At 41.0% G+C, this 18,806-nt stretch overlaps 1 protein-coding gene across 1 annotated transcript in view; it reads right to left on the bottom strand.

The window, feature by feature from the left end:
• MEGF10 (multiple EGF like domains 10) overlaps positions 1-18,806 on the bottom strand; it is a 164,936-nt gene that overhangs the window by 41,720 nt on the left and 104,410 nt on the right. Inside the window, exons 8-10 of the mRNA XM_059417484.1 lie at positions 14,702-14,838; positions 7,393-7,605; positions 205-379 (exon numbers count right to left, since the gene is read on the bottom strand). Coding sequence (XP_059273467.1) covers positions 205-379; positions 7,393-7,605; positions 14,702-14,838 — 525 coding nt within the window. The remainder of the gene's footprint in view (positions 1-204; positions 380-7,392; positions 7,606-14,701; positions 14,839-18,806) is intronic.

Genomic DNA, 18,806 nt, shown 5'->3' with positions numbered 1-18,806 from the left:
AACTAAGGGAAAATTCTGCCCGGTGGGCGCACAGGCAATAAGGTATTTCCTTATGTTTCTTATTAGCGCTTTTCATTCTCTTTCTAGGTAATGATGTGACAGATCTTAGTACATTCCCTGTACTTGAGGAAAGGTCCTATATGGTACACGGTGTCAAAACGCTCCTCATCATACCCCGCGTCGCCTTCCTCCAGAGCCACTCACTTTGAATCCTGGGGCACAGGTGCACTTCCCGGTCACACTGTCACAGTCAGCCCCGTTTTGGCAGTTGCAGATCTGCTGGCAAGCTTCCCCGAAGAATCCAGGAGAACACGTCTCATTGCAGTAGAGTCCTGACCAGCCCGGCTTGCAGGCACACTCTCCAGACATGGGGTGACAGCTGAGAGACACGGATGAAAGGAGAAAGTCACTCCCGGGTGAACATGACACCCAGGGCCCATGCAAATGTTGCTTCAGCCATGAGCAATGAATGGGTGGGTAATTCCATGCACAATAATTTAAACTTCGTTCCCAGGCTTGCTATGATTTAATTAATTGGCTGAAACCCGACTGGTACCACAGAAATGCGGCGTGAAATCGGCATCATGCTCTAACCGGAAGACTATTACAATGGCTTCCTTTTGTCTGAAACTCATGATGATCTTTATAAGTTGAAAGCACTAATTCAGCCATAGGTCCCCTAGATGAGAGGGTTTAAAGAACGACGCTGTCCAGTGCACGACACCAAAGTGGTGAACCAGGGTTTTATGTCCAAGGAACTCCAAAAGCAGCGGACCTTCCTTGCCTGTTTCTGTTCTCCATACCTGCTGGCAGAGCAGCTGTCTCTACCTGAGGCAGCTGCCGCAGGGACTGGCCAGGCGGCCAGCTGTCACTCTGGAGCAAACGGATACATCAGCTGTGCTGGGAGGCACGCATTAGTGAGGCTGACACAATAGGACACTCTGTGGCACGCAAAACACATGTGCTTCTCACCACAGGAATATCTTAGCAATCAAACTGGCTCTGTTCACAATCGGAAGGCTGTGGAAGACCGTCTCTTCCACCCCTGGTGGAGATAAACCCTTCCTGGTAACTACAGCCCACAGCAGAATCCACTGCCTCATCCGGAACTTTGGTAAGGGACTCTCATCCAGAGACAATCCATGGATTTTCGGTCTTAGAGAGAATGATTTGGGGGAGAGGAGGAGGCGGAGATGGCACAACAGCTCTCCCACTGCCTGGGTACCTCAGTGAAAGCACACAGCCCCTGAGGCCTGAAGTCCTAGTCCGTCAAGGGCCGGTCTCTGCCACACCCCTGTGGGGAGGATGGCTTGTTCCTCTGCTGCAACTAAGCGCCCACAGGCAAAAGACAAGGCATCCAGCACAAGCGTTATTCAGGGAACACGCTGTGAAGAAATACCCAAGTGCCACTCCATATTTAACATGGTTTCTTGGGTATAGAAGATTTGGATTTGAGGGACACCTGGGTGGCTCAGTTGGTGAAGTGTCTGCCATCAGCTCAGGTCATGATCCCAGGGTCCTGGAATCGAGCCTAATGTTGGGCTTTCTGCTCAGCAGGGAGTCTGCTTCTCTCTCTCTCTCTCTCCCTCTGCCCTTTCCCTGCTCAAGCTCTCTCTTTCAGGCTCTCTCAAATAAATAAATAAAATCCTAAAAAAAGAAAAAAGGTTTTAATTTGAAAGGCAAGGGTTTGTCTTGGATCTCCTTAGACCTAATCAGATCTACTCGTGTGCTCCCAATCCTTGAGCAAACACTGGGCGCCTTCATCTCAAACTTAGGCCTGTCAAATATCACGTCTTAGTTCTTCTGGTCCTTTGTTCCTCCGTGTTTACTCTCAGTCACCACACTGGAGCAGTGGTACCACCAACCACTCAGCTGTTTAAACCAGAAACCTCAGTTATTCCTGGGAACTCCTCCCTCATTTCCCATCCTCTTTATCCCTAGGACCTAAGAGCTGGCCTCCACCCCCATGTCTCCGTCCACACCATCACTACACTACCCGACACTGAGGCTGGGAAACCAGGCTGGCCTTCTGTCTTGCAGCCTCTGCTCTCACTCAAGCCCTGTCACCTAAAAAGTAGATGCTCTCCTATCATTCTCATTAAATATCTTCAAAAAATCCCCACTGCACTGGGAATAAAATCTGTGCTGTCTAACACAGCTATAGTGACTGTGTTCTTTGTTGTCTAAACCAGGACATTTTAAAGAGTGAAGAGGGAGTTTTTAGGACTACAGCCCCTAATCCAAAGAGTCCCTGTGACCCTAGACATCAAGTTGCCCTAAATGCAGCCCACAGGCCATTGTTACCTGACCACTGCCTGCTTCCCAACCTGTCCTCTAGTCATTAATCTCTCTTTATTACCATGCTCAACAGCAATGGATTTCTTTTACTTGGGAAAAGAACTGAGTTTTGCCAATATAAGGGTATCACGTGGGCTATCCCATACATCTAGAAGACTGCTTCCCCATTCTTCACCTGGGCATCTCCATTTTACCCATGTCTTCCTTCCATTCTAGACCTCGAGTTCTGTGAAGGCAAGAATTTGGCATGTGACCTGACCTGTCCCCAGCCTGCAGTGGGCACACAGCAAACACTGAATGCGTGACGGAAAACGGCAGTTGAGGTACAGAAGGTTCGGACTCTGAAGTCTTGCTTTCCCACATGGATCTGCTTACCTCCCTGAGTCACCCAGCCACTCTGAATGATAATCGGTACATCTGCATAGAAAGGCAAGATTCGCCCTAGAATTCGTTTTTAAAATGTCAGAGTTGTGGCCAAAGGGGAACCACTCTGAATTACAAGGCATACTCTCTGACGTGACTCTTCTGGTGCTACCATAAGTCAACACACGTGCAAGCAGCAAGCGTTGACCGAGCCCTGAGTATGTGTCAATGTCATGCTCAGGAATCCGTGTGCACATTATTTCATTTAATTCTCACAACACATTCCAGTTGTTGGGTATCATCCCACTTTATAAATCAGGCAAGAGCGACCTAGAAAGAGTAATTTATTCAAAGCCCAGCACAGGTAGTAACGGAATCAAACCCAGACCTAGATTTATTGATTTGTTTTTACACCAAAGAGAAAGGAGGCTCTGTCGCAGCCTGCTAGGAAGGCTAGATATGAAAAAGAATGGCGAAAATGTAGGACTTAGCACTGAGCAATGGGTCAGCAGGACCAATAAAAGCCTGTATTGTGAAAAAGCAGAGACAAATCTAAATTTATTTCAGGAAGGTCCTACATTTGAGAAAGGGAAAAGAAATTTTTTTAAAGAATTTATTTATTTATTTGACAGAGAGTGAGATCACAAGTAGGCAGAGAGGCAGGCAGAGAAAAAGGAGAGAAGCAGGCTCCACACTGAGCAGGGAGCTGGATGTGAGGGCTCAATCCTAGGAGACCCTGAGATAATGACTGGAGCCGAAGGCAGAGGCTTAACCTACTGAGCCACCCAGGTGCCCTGGGAAATGAAATTTTTTTTTAAAGATTTTTATTTATTTATTTGACAGACAGAGATCAAAAGTAGGCAGAAGGCAGGCAGAGAGAGGAGGAAGCAGGATACCCGCTGAGCAGAGAGGCCGATGTGGGGCTCGATCCCAGGACCCCGAGATCATGACCTGAGCCGAAGGCAGAGGCTTAAACCACTGAGCCACCCAGGCGCCCCCGGGAAATGAAATATTTTAAGCGTGGATTGGTTAAAGTAGTTTGCCTTACTTTGACATATATTAAAAAAAAAAAAAAAGGACATCTTTTAGTAGAAAATATTACTTTACATTAAAAAGGAGAAAATCCTATTCCCGGTGTAGACACAAATGTTAAATAAAACAGACAATCCAGAGATAGGGGAATTGACTAAGCTACAGGCAGACACAGAGATTGATATTCAACACCCCCCAGTGAGGATTAGTGCAGCACACTGGCTCTCTGATTGATTGGCACTGAAATTAGTATTCTGCAATTTGTAATTAGATATGGGAAGCCAGAGCACTTTGGAAGCATTTGATGGGTTCTCTTGCAGGCAGCTTAATTGGTAATGAGATTTACGTGTTGATGTTAGAGGCGGATTGGAGGTTGAAGGGTAACACACTCCTACTCATTTTCTTTCTAAAGAACAGATTGCTCTGTGTATATGAAAATAGGATTATATACACATAGGAATACCTATCACTTTGTACACATATACAACTAGATATAAACATTCAGGTCAGCTTTTCAGTTTAAGAGTTAAATTATTACATGAGTCTAATACAGTATTGGCTAAAATAGAATGAGTCATCAAACTTCCTTTTGTTCATTTCCTTAGGTGTTATTAATGCTCAAATGTAATGACAATTATGTGGCATTTGCAAATAGGCACATCCTGATTGCCCACAGCTATTAAATGTCCTTATTAACAAGAGCTACTGTACATCTCCCATGTGGAATCTTAATAAATCTCCGATTTTATTTTGCTGTTCAAAACCATTTCCATTCTAAGAGTTAGTTTTTGGCTGAAAAGTACAGGTCACAGTGAAAGTCTTTAGGGTCAATAGTAATACTATGATAAAAAACACGAGGGTCACTTATAATTATACTTAAATTCATTTCAACCTTAGGATAGATTGTAAAAGCAAAAATGGCTCCAAATTCTTGGCAACTCCTCCTATCAGAAGGTGGAGTGTTTTGAAACCATAGCTCGTTGTGTGATCTGTTTCGTCCCCAGGGATGATAGCAAACACAACATAGCCAAAGGCTTAAAACGTGTTTGCATGTTGACATTTTGCTCTGTCTCTTGCTGCTTTTGAGAGCCAGTCATCCTGAAAAGAAGCCCAGGCTAACTAACATGCTAGCTGCTAAAGACATGTGGCTCAGGTGCCCATCACAACCGGCCAGATGCTGGACAAGTGAGAGGAATTCTAGAACCCCTCTACCTCTAGCTGGTCCACCAGCTGAATACAGGGAGGAAAGCAGAAGAACCACCAAGCTGAGCCTAGCTCTAACAGTCAAGCAAAAAAACAACTGCTAATAAATAATCAACTTATACCACTGTCTGCGGTGTTTGTTTTGTTTTGTTTTAATGCAGCAAAAGCTAACAGATACAAACCACTAACCCAGATATGTGGTTGCATTATCTGTCGATATGTACATGCATGTAACTGAATATTTACCTAAAGACAATATAAACTAATAGTCTGCATTGTGTAAGTTATCTCAGTCATTAAAATGAAAAGTTTTATGGTAAATACACATCACGAATTACATAATAGCAAGCTCCACTTGCTTGATTAAATGGTGAAATGAACTAGCTGGATTTCCAATTAATACAAAGATTCGGGGCACCTGGGTGGGTTGGTGGGTTAAGGTTCTGCCTTTGGCTTGGGTCATGATCTCAGGGTCCTGCTCAGCAGGGAGCCTGCTTCTCTCACTCTTTCTCTGCCTGCCTCTCTGCCTACTTGTGACCTCTGTCTCTATCAAATAAATAGATAAAATCTTCAAGAAAAATACAAAGGTTCTATGCCTTTTGGTTCAAACGAATCTTGTGTTTCTAGGAATTTCACATTTAAGTTTAGGGTACTTTAAGGTACAAGAACCAAGGTGATGGCTTCAATTATGAATTCAATAAGACAGAGTCATTTCATCAATACTGAACTATTTTTAAGAGAAATCTGCAAAAGCTAATTTTTATTTTTTGATTTTTAAATTTTATTTATTTATTTACAAAAGCTACTTTTTAAAACTAGCTTTCAGGCAAGCACTTCCTAGGTTAATTGTTTTTAATCTGATTATTTGTTATACATTATTGGACAGATTTTAGTTTTCCTTTGATCCATGTGATTGCCAAATAATTTCCCATACTTCTTTGGTAAAGCATACATGCTTAGGTTCATGTGACCTAAGTCAAATATATCAGGGTATTGATGTCAGCCAAGTGACTATCCACTGGGACCTTGCCACTATGGTACCCAATTCTAACAAAACCTACATTCTCTCTGTGTCCCCAATGCTTCTCATAACACAGCTCCCTTCTGTAGGTTTATTAATCTGCTTGATGTCAGGATTGTACAATGAAACAGCACTTTGATATTAAGAAGTTCTTAGCTGTCACTACACGAGGCTTACCTTTTGCTGAGACAAGCCTTAAACACTGCAGGAAAGGTAGCCAAACTCATGACTTCTCCCTAATCCTGCCAGCTCCTTAAACACTTGAGAGTTAAAAAACAAACACAGTCCTGCAGAGATGATTCATTTTCACTCCCCAAATGTTTACTTAACCTTGTCACATAAAGAGTGGTAATATGTTCCAATGAAGAAAACCAAAGTTGATTAAAGCAGCTTGCAAAGTTGCTTGAGATACATTAAGAATGCACTTCTTTGATATGTCCCAGTAAAAGGTATTCCAAGCATGCACACATGGGCTCACACACATGTATCCATGCACGCGTGCATGCACACACACACACACACACACACAAAACCTCTCAAAGTACAAAGTCCTTTTTTTTTTTTTTTTTTTGTTCCTAGCAATGGTTTAAAGAAGAGACCAACCACAGGCTTCTGTTTACATTTAACTTTTGTGCATTTGAGAATTGACAGGGCCACAAGTTTACCTTTTAGAAGCATAAATGAAGTAAGAGCTGTGCTGAATGCAATTAAGTAATTCTTGTAACATTTGAACTGCTATACAATGCACCACATTTTTGTCAGACCCAACTTTTCCAGCAGTCTGCAAATGAAGCCCAGAATTCTAAGTGATATGTATCTGGTCCTTGGGGGATGGAGAGGAAGAAAGGGGGTGGAAAGGTATTTTCAGGGGCAGACAAGGTACAGTAGGGTGGGTGGGAACTATGGTTTCCTGTTCTTAAATTCTTCAAGAGATTTTTTGAGCTAAAAGACCCCTGTGAGTTTTATGTCAGAGTAATCAATTCTGAAAACATATTTCACATATGACAGCCACATGTGAAACACTTCTATAAAACTTCCACTGGTATACTTCCTCACTACACAGATGTGCTCTCAAGTCAAAGATGCTGCAGCAAGAATCATTTTCTGTGATATTTTCACATATGAAATTGGCTTAACTCATGTCTCTCATTGCATCTTTGCTTCTAAGGGAATGTCACAGAATCTGTCTCTTAGGGCAATGTTCTACTAACCCCAGCAAATTTAATTTTTGGCAATGGCCATTCATCGAGACTAGAACTTAATATCCACCCATGACCAGTTTTAATGTTTCTAACTTGGACCATCACCCACTAAAAAAAGAAGTTGTCCATGTACTTGGTGGTTCCTCTGAAGGATGACCCAGGGGCAAGAAGGTCTCAGGGTGGGCATCTCTCTGGCAATCCATCCTTCCAAAGAGTGGACACTGACATTCAAATGTTAATAGGGCACATCCTTCCAAGGTAGCTGACCCTCACCTGTGAGTGTGGTCCAAGTGGCAGGGACACCGCTTGTCACATTTGATGCCGTAGAGCCCTTCGGGACATAGGCGTGCCTCACAGCGCTCACCAGCAAAGCCTGCTTCGCAGAGGCACGAGCCACTCACGTGATAGCATTTCCCTCCATTGACACACTGGCAGGTCTCAGCACAGCGAACTCCGTATGTGCCAACGGGACACTCGTCCTGGCACCTACCAAGCAGGCGGGTGGGAGCAGAAGACAGATTATGTAATGCCATGTACAAACACACAGTTGATTCCAACAGGCTTCATAAAGTAGAAAGTGAAGGTGCTTTTTGCATTTGTTGTGTTTTTTAGTGATGGCCCCATTATAGGTATAAAAGCAGGAAGCTGTATTACTCTGGCTACAGGTAGTAGTAATAGCCACATGACCTATTCAAAGGAATAAAACAAAACAAAACAAAACAAAAACAAAAACAAAGTAAAATCATGAACTTGGCATAGGAATCCTGTTTTATACCTAGTGTTTTGCTTGCTAAAGATATACATACATTCATGTATATACATACTGGAAAGATACCAGGAGATACCAGAAGAGAGAGAAAAGTGACTGCTCAGATGAGGAAATTAAAATACTTGCTTTCCCTGTTTCAAAGAGAAAAGTTTGTAGCAAATTTCAAACAATGTTAATTCTCTTGGCTTTCATGGTGGCTTTAATATTTAATCTTAGCCATGTGGCTGCTTTTTGCAAAGCTAAATGGAAATAATTGCTCCTCATTTAGAAAGTTATATATTTAATAAAGAAAGTCCTCTTCAGATCTGGGCAAGTCAGAGCTATTGCAACCAGGTTTCTTCAATTCCACCTGGGGAACCCATGTCAGGGGGTGTATGGACACATGGAGTTTCCTAGTACAAAAAAAATTTTAAGGGGGTTACTATCCCCTGCTTATTAGAAGGACTGACAAATGGCAAGGAAAAAAATATCAGGTCTCAAAAATTCACTTTATCTTTTAAAAAATGACATTAGAGTCATTTCTGGTGCCAGAGGAAGGACAGGCTCTGGATAAGTTGGATCATGTGGGCAGCTAAGTGGCTGGAAGGAACGGTGATGGAGAAGAGAAAATTCTCATCACTCCATAGAATGCGTGACCGGTTGTCAGGCCAGCCAAGTTTCTTTCTGACCTGGCAAGGTGACTTCACGGAGCCTCCTGCGACAGAAGGAGCACTTCCTGCCAAGGGAGAGGGAGACGGGGTCTCGTCTAGCCAAGCGCCTGCCATAAGGACGGTACACTTTGTGGGTGGGAATCAGCAGACACTTCCCATGTGGCTCTCGAGTCACGCCAGACCCATGGTCAGAAATGTAGGTCAGCACTGCCTTTTTTCAGATCAGTATCATACAAGCAGCAGGTGCATAATAATGAATTCAAGGATATCTGAAGGCAGGAGCAAACAGGCTGAAAAGCAAACCTTTTCCACAAGGCTTGGCATATTTTTAATAATAGGGTGTGATTAGTAACAATACCAAGTTTGGATGGGATTCTACTTAAGTGTAGAAGCTAAATCCGGTCTCCCTCTGCCCTCCACCCCTAGCTCTTTCACTCTTTGGCCGTTAACCCTGGCTGTAGCATATCCTTAATGTGATAGAGACAAGAAAAGGAGCCTCTTGTAAACTTGGTTTCACCTGATGCTTAAGACATCTTGAAGTGTGTTTGTCAAAAGGTAAAATCTTCAGATCCACTGCTCAACTAACCATTAGCAAAGTTCTGAAGTAACCGCCTACAATATAGCATAAAATCAGATGTGTGCTTTAAAATTACGCAGGAGTATACCTATTTTTAGACCACAGTATTTTTAAAAGGTACTCTATTTTTGACTTGTAAGAAGTCTTAATAAGCCAAGTCAGTTAGTTTATTCCTCGAGGACGTACACTTCAGGGAAAGAAATGCCGAGGTGCAGTCATTGGGCCTCGTCATGGATTCCGTTAAAGGCTGGTAAGAACTCTGCAGCCTGTCTGTCCAGATTTTCTTGTGATTCAGTACGAAAAAGGAAAAGATAAACAAGATAAAATAACATTGCTTTCTCTCTCTTACATGCATGGGAAAACAAATCCAATTGTTAAGCTTTGGGATCCACGATTTTAACTTTGTAAAAAGCTTAGCTCTAATAGTGGGTGAACTGAGTATAGATCGGAAGCCTGGAAAACCGTCTGCTGCCAAATGACATGGAAGCAGCGTGTATATTTTATCCTATCTTGGCAGGGACTTCCTTTTCTTTGGGAAAACAAAATCCATAATAGCTGGTCCTGACCCATATTTACTTTTCAAACCTGTAATAAAATATACTACTAGTTCATATTATAAATGGCAAGAAGCCATGTGAATTTGCCTTACTAAAGTAGCCACTGTGTAAAGCTTGGTTCATATTCTCATTTCTTTTTCATCAAAGTTGCACATGTAAGGAAACCCTGTTTATAATAGTTATGTCTACTTCCATCTACCAAACCAAGGTAATAGGATATCGTTCTGGTAGTAGACTTTTTCTATCTCAAACATAAAAGCAGAAGCACCTGGGTGGCTCAATCAGTTAAGCATCTGCCTTTGGCTCAGGTCATGATCCTCGGGGTCCTGGGATTAAGTCCTGCACTGGGCTCTCTGCTCAGGGGGGAGTCTGCTTCTCTGTCACCTTCTCCCTCTGCCCTCCATCTCCAGCCCATGCTCTCTCTTTGCACATGTCCACTCTCTCTCAAATAAGTAAGAAGAAAAAATTAAAAAAAAAACAGCAATCATAAAGTAGCTTATAGCTTTCAGGTTAGCAGGGTTAAAAGTCTCTGTCAAACAGACTTATCTCCCTTTTTGGCCCCTTTATCCAAAAGAGGCATCATTTCTCAGTGAATTTCATGCCCTTCATGTTGTTTATGTGGTCCCAGGCAGAACGACAACAAAAAAAGCTATCCTAGAAATTAGTAAAAGAGGTAATAGATTTTCTTACAAGTGAAGGCAGAGAGGCTGATAAAGATAGAACAAAAAATATCAGCCAGTAGAAATATGTTAATTTGGAATATATATATATATATGTGTGTGTGTGTGTGTGTGTGTGTATACACTATATATAAAATTATATATATAATGCAAATGTATTTATCATATATATGAATATATGTATATATCTCATATATAAAATGTATATATATTTGTTTTCATTTATTATTTTTAAAAATTTTTGGTTTTGAATAATGCTCTGGAATTGGGAAAAAAATGGATAAGCTTTAAGTAGATATAATAAAATAGGACACCAATTCCCCAAACCCATGAGATTCACAGGCTTGTTTTAATATCATTTCGACTACTACAATGCATCTTATTACAAATGGATGAAGAAGGAAATAAGTTAGCATATAAAGGGTGGCAACTCCTTCCTGCCTGGTCCTTCTGAGCATGTCCCTCTCCAGAGTGCCTGGAATAATTGGGCCAAACCATGATTTAATGTGAAAGAATCGCATTCCTCATTAAACCTGGGATCATGGATCAGTTGCCTGCCTTTTCAGCATCTGGAAGTGCTGCTCTGGGGGAAATATACAAAGCAATGGAAAACAGCCAACTTTTCCACAATCCTAGATCCAGGAAAGTTCTCCCAGTGGAGACCAACGCTACGTCCCCCCAATTCCTGTCTGTCATTTCTGACTTTACCTCCTTTGACTCACTTTCCTTCTTCACTTGCAGGTTCTACGGAACACAAGTGTGGCCGGACAGTCCCACCTTCGCCGGAGCAGGGAGCATGACCGAGGTACAGATCTCTCCCTCTGGCTCACTCTTGGGAAACACAAGCTACGAGCATGGCCCCAAAGGCCTGAGCAATTCCAGGGAATCATCATGAAGAACACTCTTTTAACCCTTTCAGAGGAATTTCTGGGAGGCTCTGGAAATCATCCTCTCTCCCTTCTTGCCTGGCCGGGCCACAGTACATTTCCCCACCCCAATGTCCTCCCAACCTTTCCGCAAACCCCCAAGACTATTATGCGGGCATCCCCTGGGCTGCTCTGCCTGCCTACAAGGTATCTGTTTTGTTTGTTCTGTCTTCGCTCTGGCTGGCAGGGCCATCCCCACATCCTGGGAAGGCTTTGCCAGCAGCGCCCTGTGGTGGTACCTGCTCCTTCAGGCAGCAGAACTCTGGTTTAACCTCAGAGATCAAGTTCCGCTGACTTCTCAAAACAGGGAAATGCCAAGACCCCAGGCCCTCAAAGCTGCCTTTACCACACCTTCTGCCACAAACTGCCCCATAGCTACTCATTTTTCCCTACTGTAGTGACAAATGTGCATTTGTGTGTGTGTGTGTGTGTGTGTGTGTGTGTGTGTGTGTGTCTGGAACCCAGATGGAGATGGTATAATTGAAAACAGAAATCACATCATCAGTTTACTGGCAAAACAGAAGTTATCAGAACAACAACGCAAGGAGAAGTTCCCTCTTCACTTTCCTTTGTCTTTCTTTGGCTCCTTGCCCTCTTTGCCTTAATCTAAAATTCACCTGGAAATCAGCTGTTACTCCCCTTCCCTGCATTCTAAATCAGATGACTATAGGCTCGCCTGACATGTTTGTTGTTTCTGTGTTGCCTCAAATTTGAGCCTTAAACTGTGAGGGGACAAGAAAAAAAATTATATAGCTGATCCTTGAGTAACATGGTTTTGGAAGTATATGTCCACTTACGGATTTTTTCCTTCATACACACAGTACTAGAAATATATTTTCTCTTCCTTATGATTCTCTTAACATTTTCTTTTCTCTAGCTCACTTCATTGTAAGAATACAATATATAACACATATAACATAAAAATATGTGTAAATTGACTGTTTATATTATCAGTGATGCTTCCTACATAGTAGGCTATTAGTAGTAAAGTTTTGGGGGAGCCCAAAGTTACATATGATTTTTTTTTAATTTTTAATTTTTTATAAACATATATTTTTATCCCCAGGGGTACAGGTCTGTGAATCACCAGGTTACACACTTCACAGTACATATGATTTTTAACCCACTGAGCCACCCAGGTGCCCCCCAAAGTTACATATGATTTTTTACTGCATGAGAGGTCAGTGTCCCAAAGCCCTGAGTTTTTCAAAGGTCAACAGTATTTGATTTTTTAGTGCCCTAAAATATTAGGCAAAAATATTATTTGGGATTCTGAATAAGATAGTAAGTTCAGAATTCATCTAAAAACATCTATCTAAAACACAACCGTAAGCCAAGATATAAGTCACAAAAACTTTCTAAGAAGTCCTAGAACATATTACATGGGTACCTCAGTGACTCAGTTGGTTAGGTGACTGCCTTAGGCTCAGGTCATGATCCTGGAGTCTCAGGATCAAGTCCCACATTGGACTCCCTGCTCGGCAGGGAGTCTGTTTCTCCCACTAACCTCTCTCTCTCAAATACATAAATACAATATTTAAAAAATATATTACAAAGACCAAGCTCTGAAGGGTGCTGTAATAATTTATAACATCCAAAAATTAAAGGTAAAATACATAGCTATAGTAACAAAAGATGAAAAGTCTTTTAATGAAGTTAAACAAATACTACTAAGAGAAGTTCTTAATAAAAACAGGGATTAAAAAAAAAACCACTTAACAATAAGTTTACTAAAAACCAGTAACAAATATGAAACTACACTGAAGCCATTTTCAATAAAATTAAGATAGGAGTTTCTGCTTTGACCTCTATTTGTCCTTACTGATTTAGAGGCTTAAATTAATGCAATCATTTCAAGAAAGGAAATAATCATTATAATACTGAAAAGCAGAGACAAGTACCTTTTTTGATAAATGATGAAACAACTGGTATTTGCTAAACATAACATCAGAATTAATTAAAAATTTTGGTGGAGAGGCTAAATAAAAAACACTCAGGAACAAGTTTTCCTTTATCTTGAAGTAGCCAATTAGAAACAGAAATGACATTTTTCCAAAAAATACAAATTAATTAGAGTTAAAGTTAAGAAGAAATTCTAAGTTGAGAGGTGGTGGGGGTGGGGGGAAACCATGCTACAGTATCTTAATAAAAGTTAAAAAAAAAAAAGATCAGGACTTTGGAAAGAAAAAAAAAAAAGGAGGAAAGAAGGTTGAAGAAATACTTAGGTCACAGATCTCACTAAAAAATAATGATAGCTAATTTTTATTGAGTTCCTAGACATCAATTAAATTGATAATCACTGGTATTTAGACGGTTCAGAGAAATTACTCAACTAGAATAAGAACTAATGTTTGTAAGCTTCCACACTGTTCTAACTGCTTTAATGTACTTATTCAATCTTGATTCAACTCCAGAAGAGAGTAAAATTATAATTTGAGTATTAGCAATGAGGATGTGTCGAAGGACACAGGTTCCAAAAATCTTTGTTTTGAGCCAACATAGTCCCCTATCTCTCCAAACTTTTTTCTTCAATTTTACACACACATCCACTAAGCCTGGTTAGCTGGTCTTTCAGGATATAAGAAATGAAAGAGCAAATTAGAAGGTGCAGCATGAGCAAAACCGTCTAGGGTAACACTTTATTATCTAATATGAAATATGACAGTGGCTGGAAGAGTCACATGAGTACAGCCACACATTTGCTCTTATTTCATGTGGGACTGGAGAGCACTAGCAATCCCATCGGATCTTCCTCAGTCACTGCCGCACAGGAAAATAACTGATTTTCTTAATGAAATACTGAATCGTAAGACCCTAACTCTATGCCCCACATACTTGCTAAAGATAACCAGGTACACATCCAATTTTGAAATAAATCTACCAAAAAATGTTTGAAATATATTTTGATCTTTGAAGTGGCTGTCCAACCACTCGACGGTTGAACCTGACATACTCACTATAGGTTCTGGATAGCTGATATTTTTTAATCTATGTTTTTGAATGTTTCCTCTATATCTTCAATTAAGTATCATCTATGGCTTACTTTCTTTCTTTTTTAACATGTTTTAAAAGATTTTTTATTTGTTTATCTTATAGACAGAGATCACAAGTAGGCAGAGAGGCAGGCAGAGAGAGAAGGAAGCAGGCTCCCTGCTGAGCAGAGAGTCCAATGTAGGGCTCCATCCCAGGACCCTGGAACCATGACCTGAGCCAAAGGCAGAGGCTTTAACCCACTGAGCCACCCAGGCACCCCTGTGTCTCACTTTCTACACACTGAGTTGGGAAATAATATATCAAATGCACTGATACTTTATAGATACCTCTGGAATGTTACAGAATAATCACAGAGGTGTTCCCTGGGCTCTTCAAGCTTTCCTTTCACGCCATTACAAGCAGTTGGAGAAAGATGAGACTATCCCTTACCGTTCCCCTGTGTATCCTGGACTGCAATGACATTGGCCTGTGGCAGCATCACACGTCCCTCCGTTATGGCACTGACATTCTTGTGAACAGTTCTTTCCGAAGCGACCCTCCGGGCAAGGCTGACCACACACTGTGCCCTGCATTCAAAGAGACTTGGAAAATTACATGGGCCTCCAGCCAGGGAAGGGCCAAAGGAGGAGGGAAAGAAGAGAGGAAACAGAAAGGGAGGAAGGTATAGGGGCACAGGGCTTCACGAGAATTAGATGAAGGGGATTTTAGAACACACGCACTCTGCTCAGCATCTTTAAAACATTAGAAATTTTAAATGAACTTATTTACTTAGAAAGCCAAAACTCAAGATATGTTTGAAGATGGCAGAATAATCTTAAGAAACACCCATATTAAAAAACTGAAGTATAAGATAAAGTTACATGAAATTATTATGGTAACCTCAGAAATTTATAAATCCTCCTAAGTGTTTTTCCATGCATCCTTACATGTATAATAAGTCAACAATACTTATCGAGCATCTATTACAGAAACAGCAACATCTGGTGCAAATGGAATATCCAAATGCTTTACCATATGTTCTAAAGAAAATATACATTATCAGTGGTTTTATGTCTTAAGGTATAATGGAGCATGAGATGGAAATTTTGTGTACCTGAATTAACAGTAACATCACCTAAGACAGTAGTCCTGTAAGAATGAACCCAGACATATTATTTCAGAAGAAAAACACTTTTATTTTCAGCAGGTTGAACAAACATTGCTGGGCCAAGATCAATAAGAAAGCTTATTTCCTGGGAAGAAAAATCAAGAGAGTAACTTGGACATGTCTCCTCACCCTAGAAGCTGTCCATCTTGTCATGCGCTATCATTATATTTATTCCAATCCTATGTTTATAGGAATAAGTACCAATAGGTCAATGAAATACTATGATTTTCTACTTCATGTGGCTATATAACTTGGGCTTATAGCTTATCATCTGTTTATTGGAGTTACTGTTAGCACAAACAGCATATCCCAAATAACAGAGATTTTTAAACTGTTTTTTTTTTTTTTAACTGTTGCAAGCTGTTGCTCTGTCCTCCTTCTCCCTAAAAAAAGGCAGACTGTGGGCACTCTGAAATTGGAGGCTAGCGAACACCAGATGGTTTTGTAAATGTTTATTCTGGATAGCGTAAGAAAATACATTTCCTCTAACTCCTGGCTACCCACAAAGGCAGTTGGTGTGCTAATTAAGTCTCCTCTGGTGGTTTTTAGCTATCTACAAACAGGGAAAGTTCTTCCACAGACTCTTGGAACCAAAAAAGCCTTTGAGAGATGATTCAGACCAATGCCTCACTGAGAATCATCTATGTGTCAGGCATAGAGCTAAGCTCTGAGAATCAAAGATAAGGTCAAAACCTTTAATTTGTTCACAATGTGGTGCTGGGGGATAAATGCAAAAATAGCTCTAATTCCTCCATTCTAGCACAACTATCAACATGCCTGAAAAAATAGTGTGCCAGGAGTCAATTTGCCGTAAGCTGGAGTTCTGGTCAAAGTTCTCATTCTCTCAAGGACTGACTCTGGCTGCATTTGTTAAGAGTCCCACATCAGCTTCAGAGATGCTGTGGAAATACTGTTTATGAATAAAGATTTATGTGAGCAAATAGCTTTAAATGAGACATTCCTCTCCTGAGTTGAAATACACACATGTGTATGTGAAAAGGAATATATATTCATCTTTGAAAAGCACCTAGAGAGACAGCACAAATAAAATATTGTAGAGAGAAGTATAAGTTAGGAGCTAAGCTATGCAGATTGAGAAATGACCCAAAGCATTCAGTAAGAAACTTCTGTCCAGGTAGGGGGCCCGGAATATAGAGGAAGAGGTGGAGGGGAGGCCCCACTGGGTTGATGGATCCATCCACCCAGTTACTGGGACTCACTGTCCGAGCCTGTGATTGCCACGATCCTGCATCATAACCACCCCAATCAAGAAGAAATTTCCGGTCTCAAGATGAGGCAACACTACCAACAATGTCTGTACACCAGTACTAAGAGTAGAATGCTTGCGCTCTTCATCCAAACACAGAGCTCTCTGGACACTCTGCTGCCCCAACAAAAACCTTCCCTGGCCAAGGACCAAACAATGGCCAAAAGGGCAAAAGAATGCCCACAAGAAATGAAGAACAGAAGGAATCAAAGATAATTCAATACTTCCGTCTTGAGCAACTAAGAAAGAAATGCTGGTTTTAACTAAGACTTTTAAAAATCCAAAAAGGAGTAGCCTTAAGAAAGGCCTGGGTGTGTCACAAGTTTGTTCCTATTAACACTGACTTTGCTGGGCATACACTCCTCAAGAGCTCCTTTGTTCACCCCACCATCAGGCACTCAATAAAAGCCCCCTCACTCTGACTCCATTGCCTCATGAATTTTCTCCAGGCTCTGCCTCTAGAACCAGACCTTGTCTCACCTGCTTACCTCTCTAACTCTCACCTTGGGTCTGGTATTTCTTTTCCACTTTTCTCCATGGCCCTCACACCTTGAGCACTCCCTTTCTTCCCGTGATTCTTACCAGGAAGTGAACTCCAGTTCTCCTTTGCTTCAGGACTACCACAAGGACATCAGTGGACCCATTCCATCCCAGAGTTGGCTCCTAAGGTGCCAGCTTGGGTGGAGCCCCATCAGATTGTGGCTTTATGTGTACAGGTCATCTAGGTTGGGGGTCTAACAGAAGAGTGACAAATATGTATCTGGACTCAGGTGAGGGAAGGTCAAGATTTAGAAAAATCACAGGATGACTGTTAAAGCCATGAACCTGGTGAGACTGCCAGAGATTTATAAGGAGAAAAGAGAAGAAGAATAAGACTGAAACCCAGGAAATACTGCAATGCAGTATGTAGAAGATGGAGGTTAGGAAAAAGAGATCTTCAGTAACAGAGGTAGAGGGTTAGCAGAGGCATGGAAAGATTATGAAGGAGGGAGATGGATGAGCAACAGGGCTGTATGTTTTGGCTTAATCAAGCAGTATGAGAACAGAAGAGTCATCACTGGATTTGGGAACTCAGCTTCACTACAGCTCCTGGAGATAGCAGGTGAGAGTGAAATTTCTTAAATTTTGTTTAATGAAGGAAACAGACATTGGTCGTTTGTTCTTGTGCCTTGAAGCAGATGTACGCATAAACCAATGCCGGTAAGGATCAATACCATTCCCAGGTTTCAGAGAAATCTGATTAGCAAACCAGCTTTGACACTGAGTGTGTCACATAACACCAAGTCTGTGACATACTACATGAAGAAAGTGTGACATGGTCAAAGTTTGGGAAACGTGGTAAGTGACAGCTCCTCTTGGATTTTCATGCTGAAGGATTTGAGAAACTCTGCAATACTTGATAACTGGGTTTGCCTCATTGTGTCTCTGGATGTACATGACTAGATAATTTTTTCACATATGACCTATTCCTTTGAGAATAATGATTTCAAAGAACAACAATGACTTATGGAACTTAATTATAAAAACAAGTATAGACATATTTCATTTTATTCTGCTTTGCTTTGCTGTGCTTCACAGATATATTTTTTCTTATTTTTTAAACAAACTGAAGGCCTGTGACAATCCTGCATGTCCACTGTCACCATTTTTCTAACAACATTTATTCCTTTAGTGTATCTATGTCATATTTTGGTAACTCTTGTTGATATCTGAAAAAAGATTTCATTATTATTATGTTCATTGTGGTGATCTGTGATTAGTGATGTCTGATATTACTACAGTAATTATTTTGGTATGTACATTGGTTTTTTAGACATAATGCCATCGTACTCTTCATAGATTACAGTATAGCACAGCATAAAACAACATTTATGTGTAAGAAGAAACCAAAAATTAATTTGACTCACTTTATTGTGATTCCACTTTATTGCTGAGGTTTGGAACTAAACCCAAAGTATATCTGAGGTACACCAACATTTAGAAATTTCCAGTATTTGACAGCCCTGTCATATGTGTGATGAGGTATTTACCTCTTTTTTTTTTTTTTTTTTTGTCCTGAGGGAAAGTGAAGGACAGATGGCCCCTATGTTTTCCATGAGGACCCTTAGTGCATGTCAAGA

Source organism: Mustela nigripes, chromosome 12 (assembly GCF_022355385.1).
Source record: "Mustela nigripes isolate SB6536 chromosome 12, MUSNIG.SB6536, whole genome shotgun sequence".
NCBI classification, from domain to species: Eukaryota; Metazoa; Chordata; class Mammalia; order Carnivora; family Mustelidae; genus Mustela; species Mustela nigripes.
Note: the sequence above shows the minus strand (reverse complement) of the source record. Positions and strands in the feature narration are given on the sequence as shown.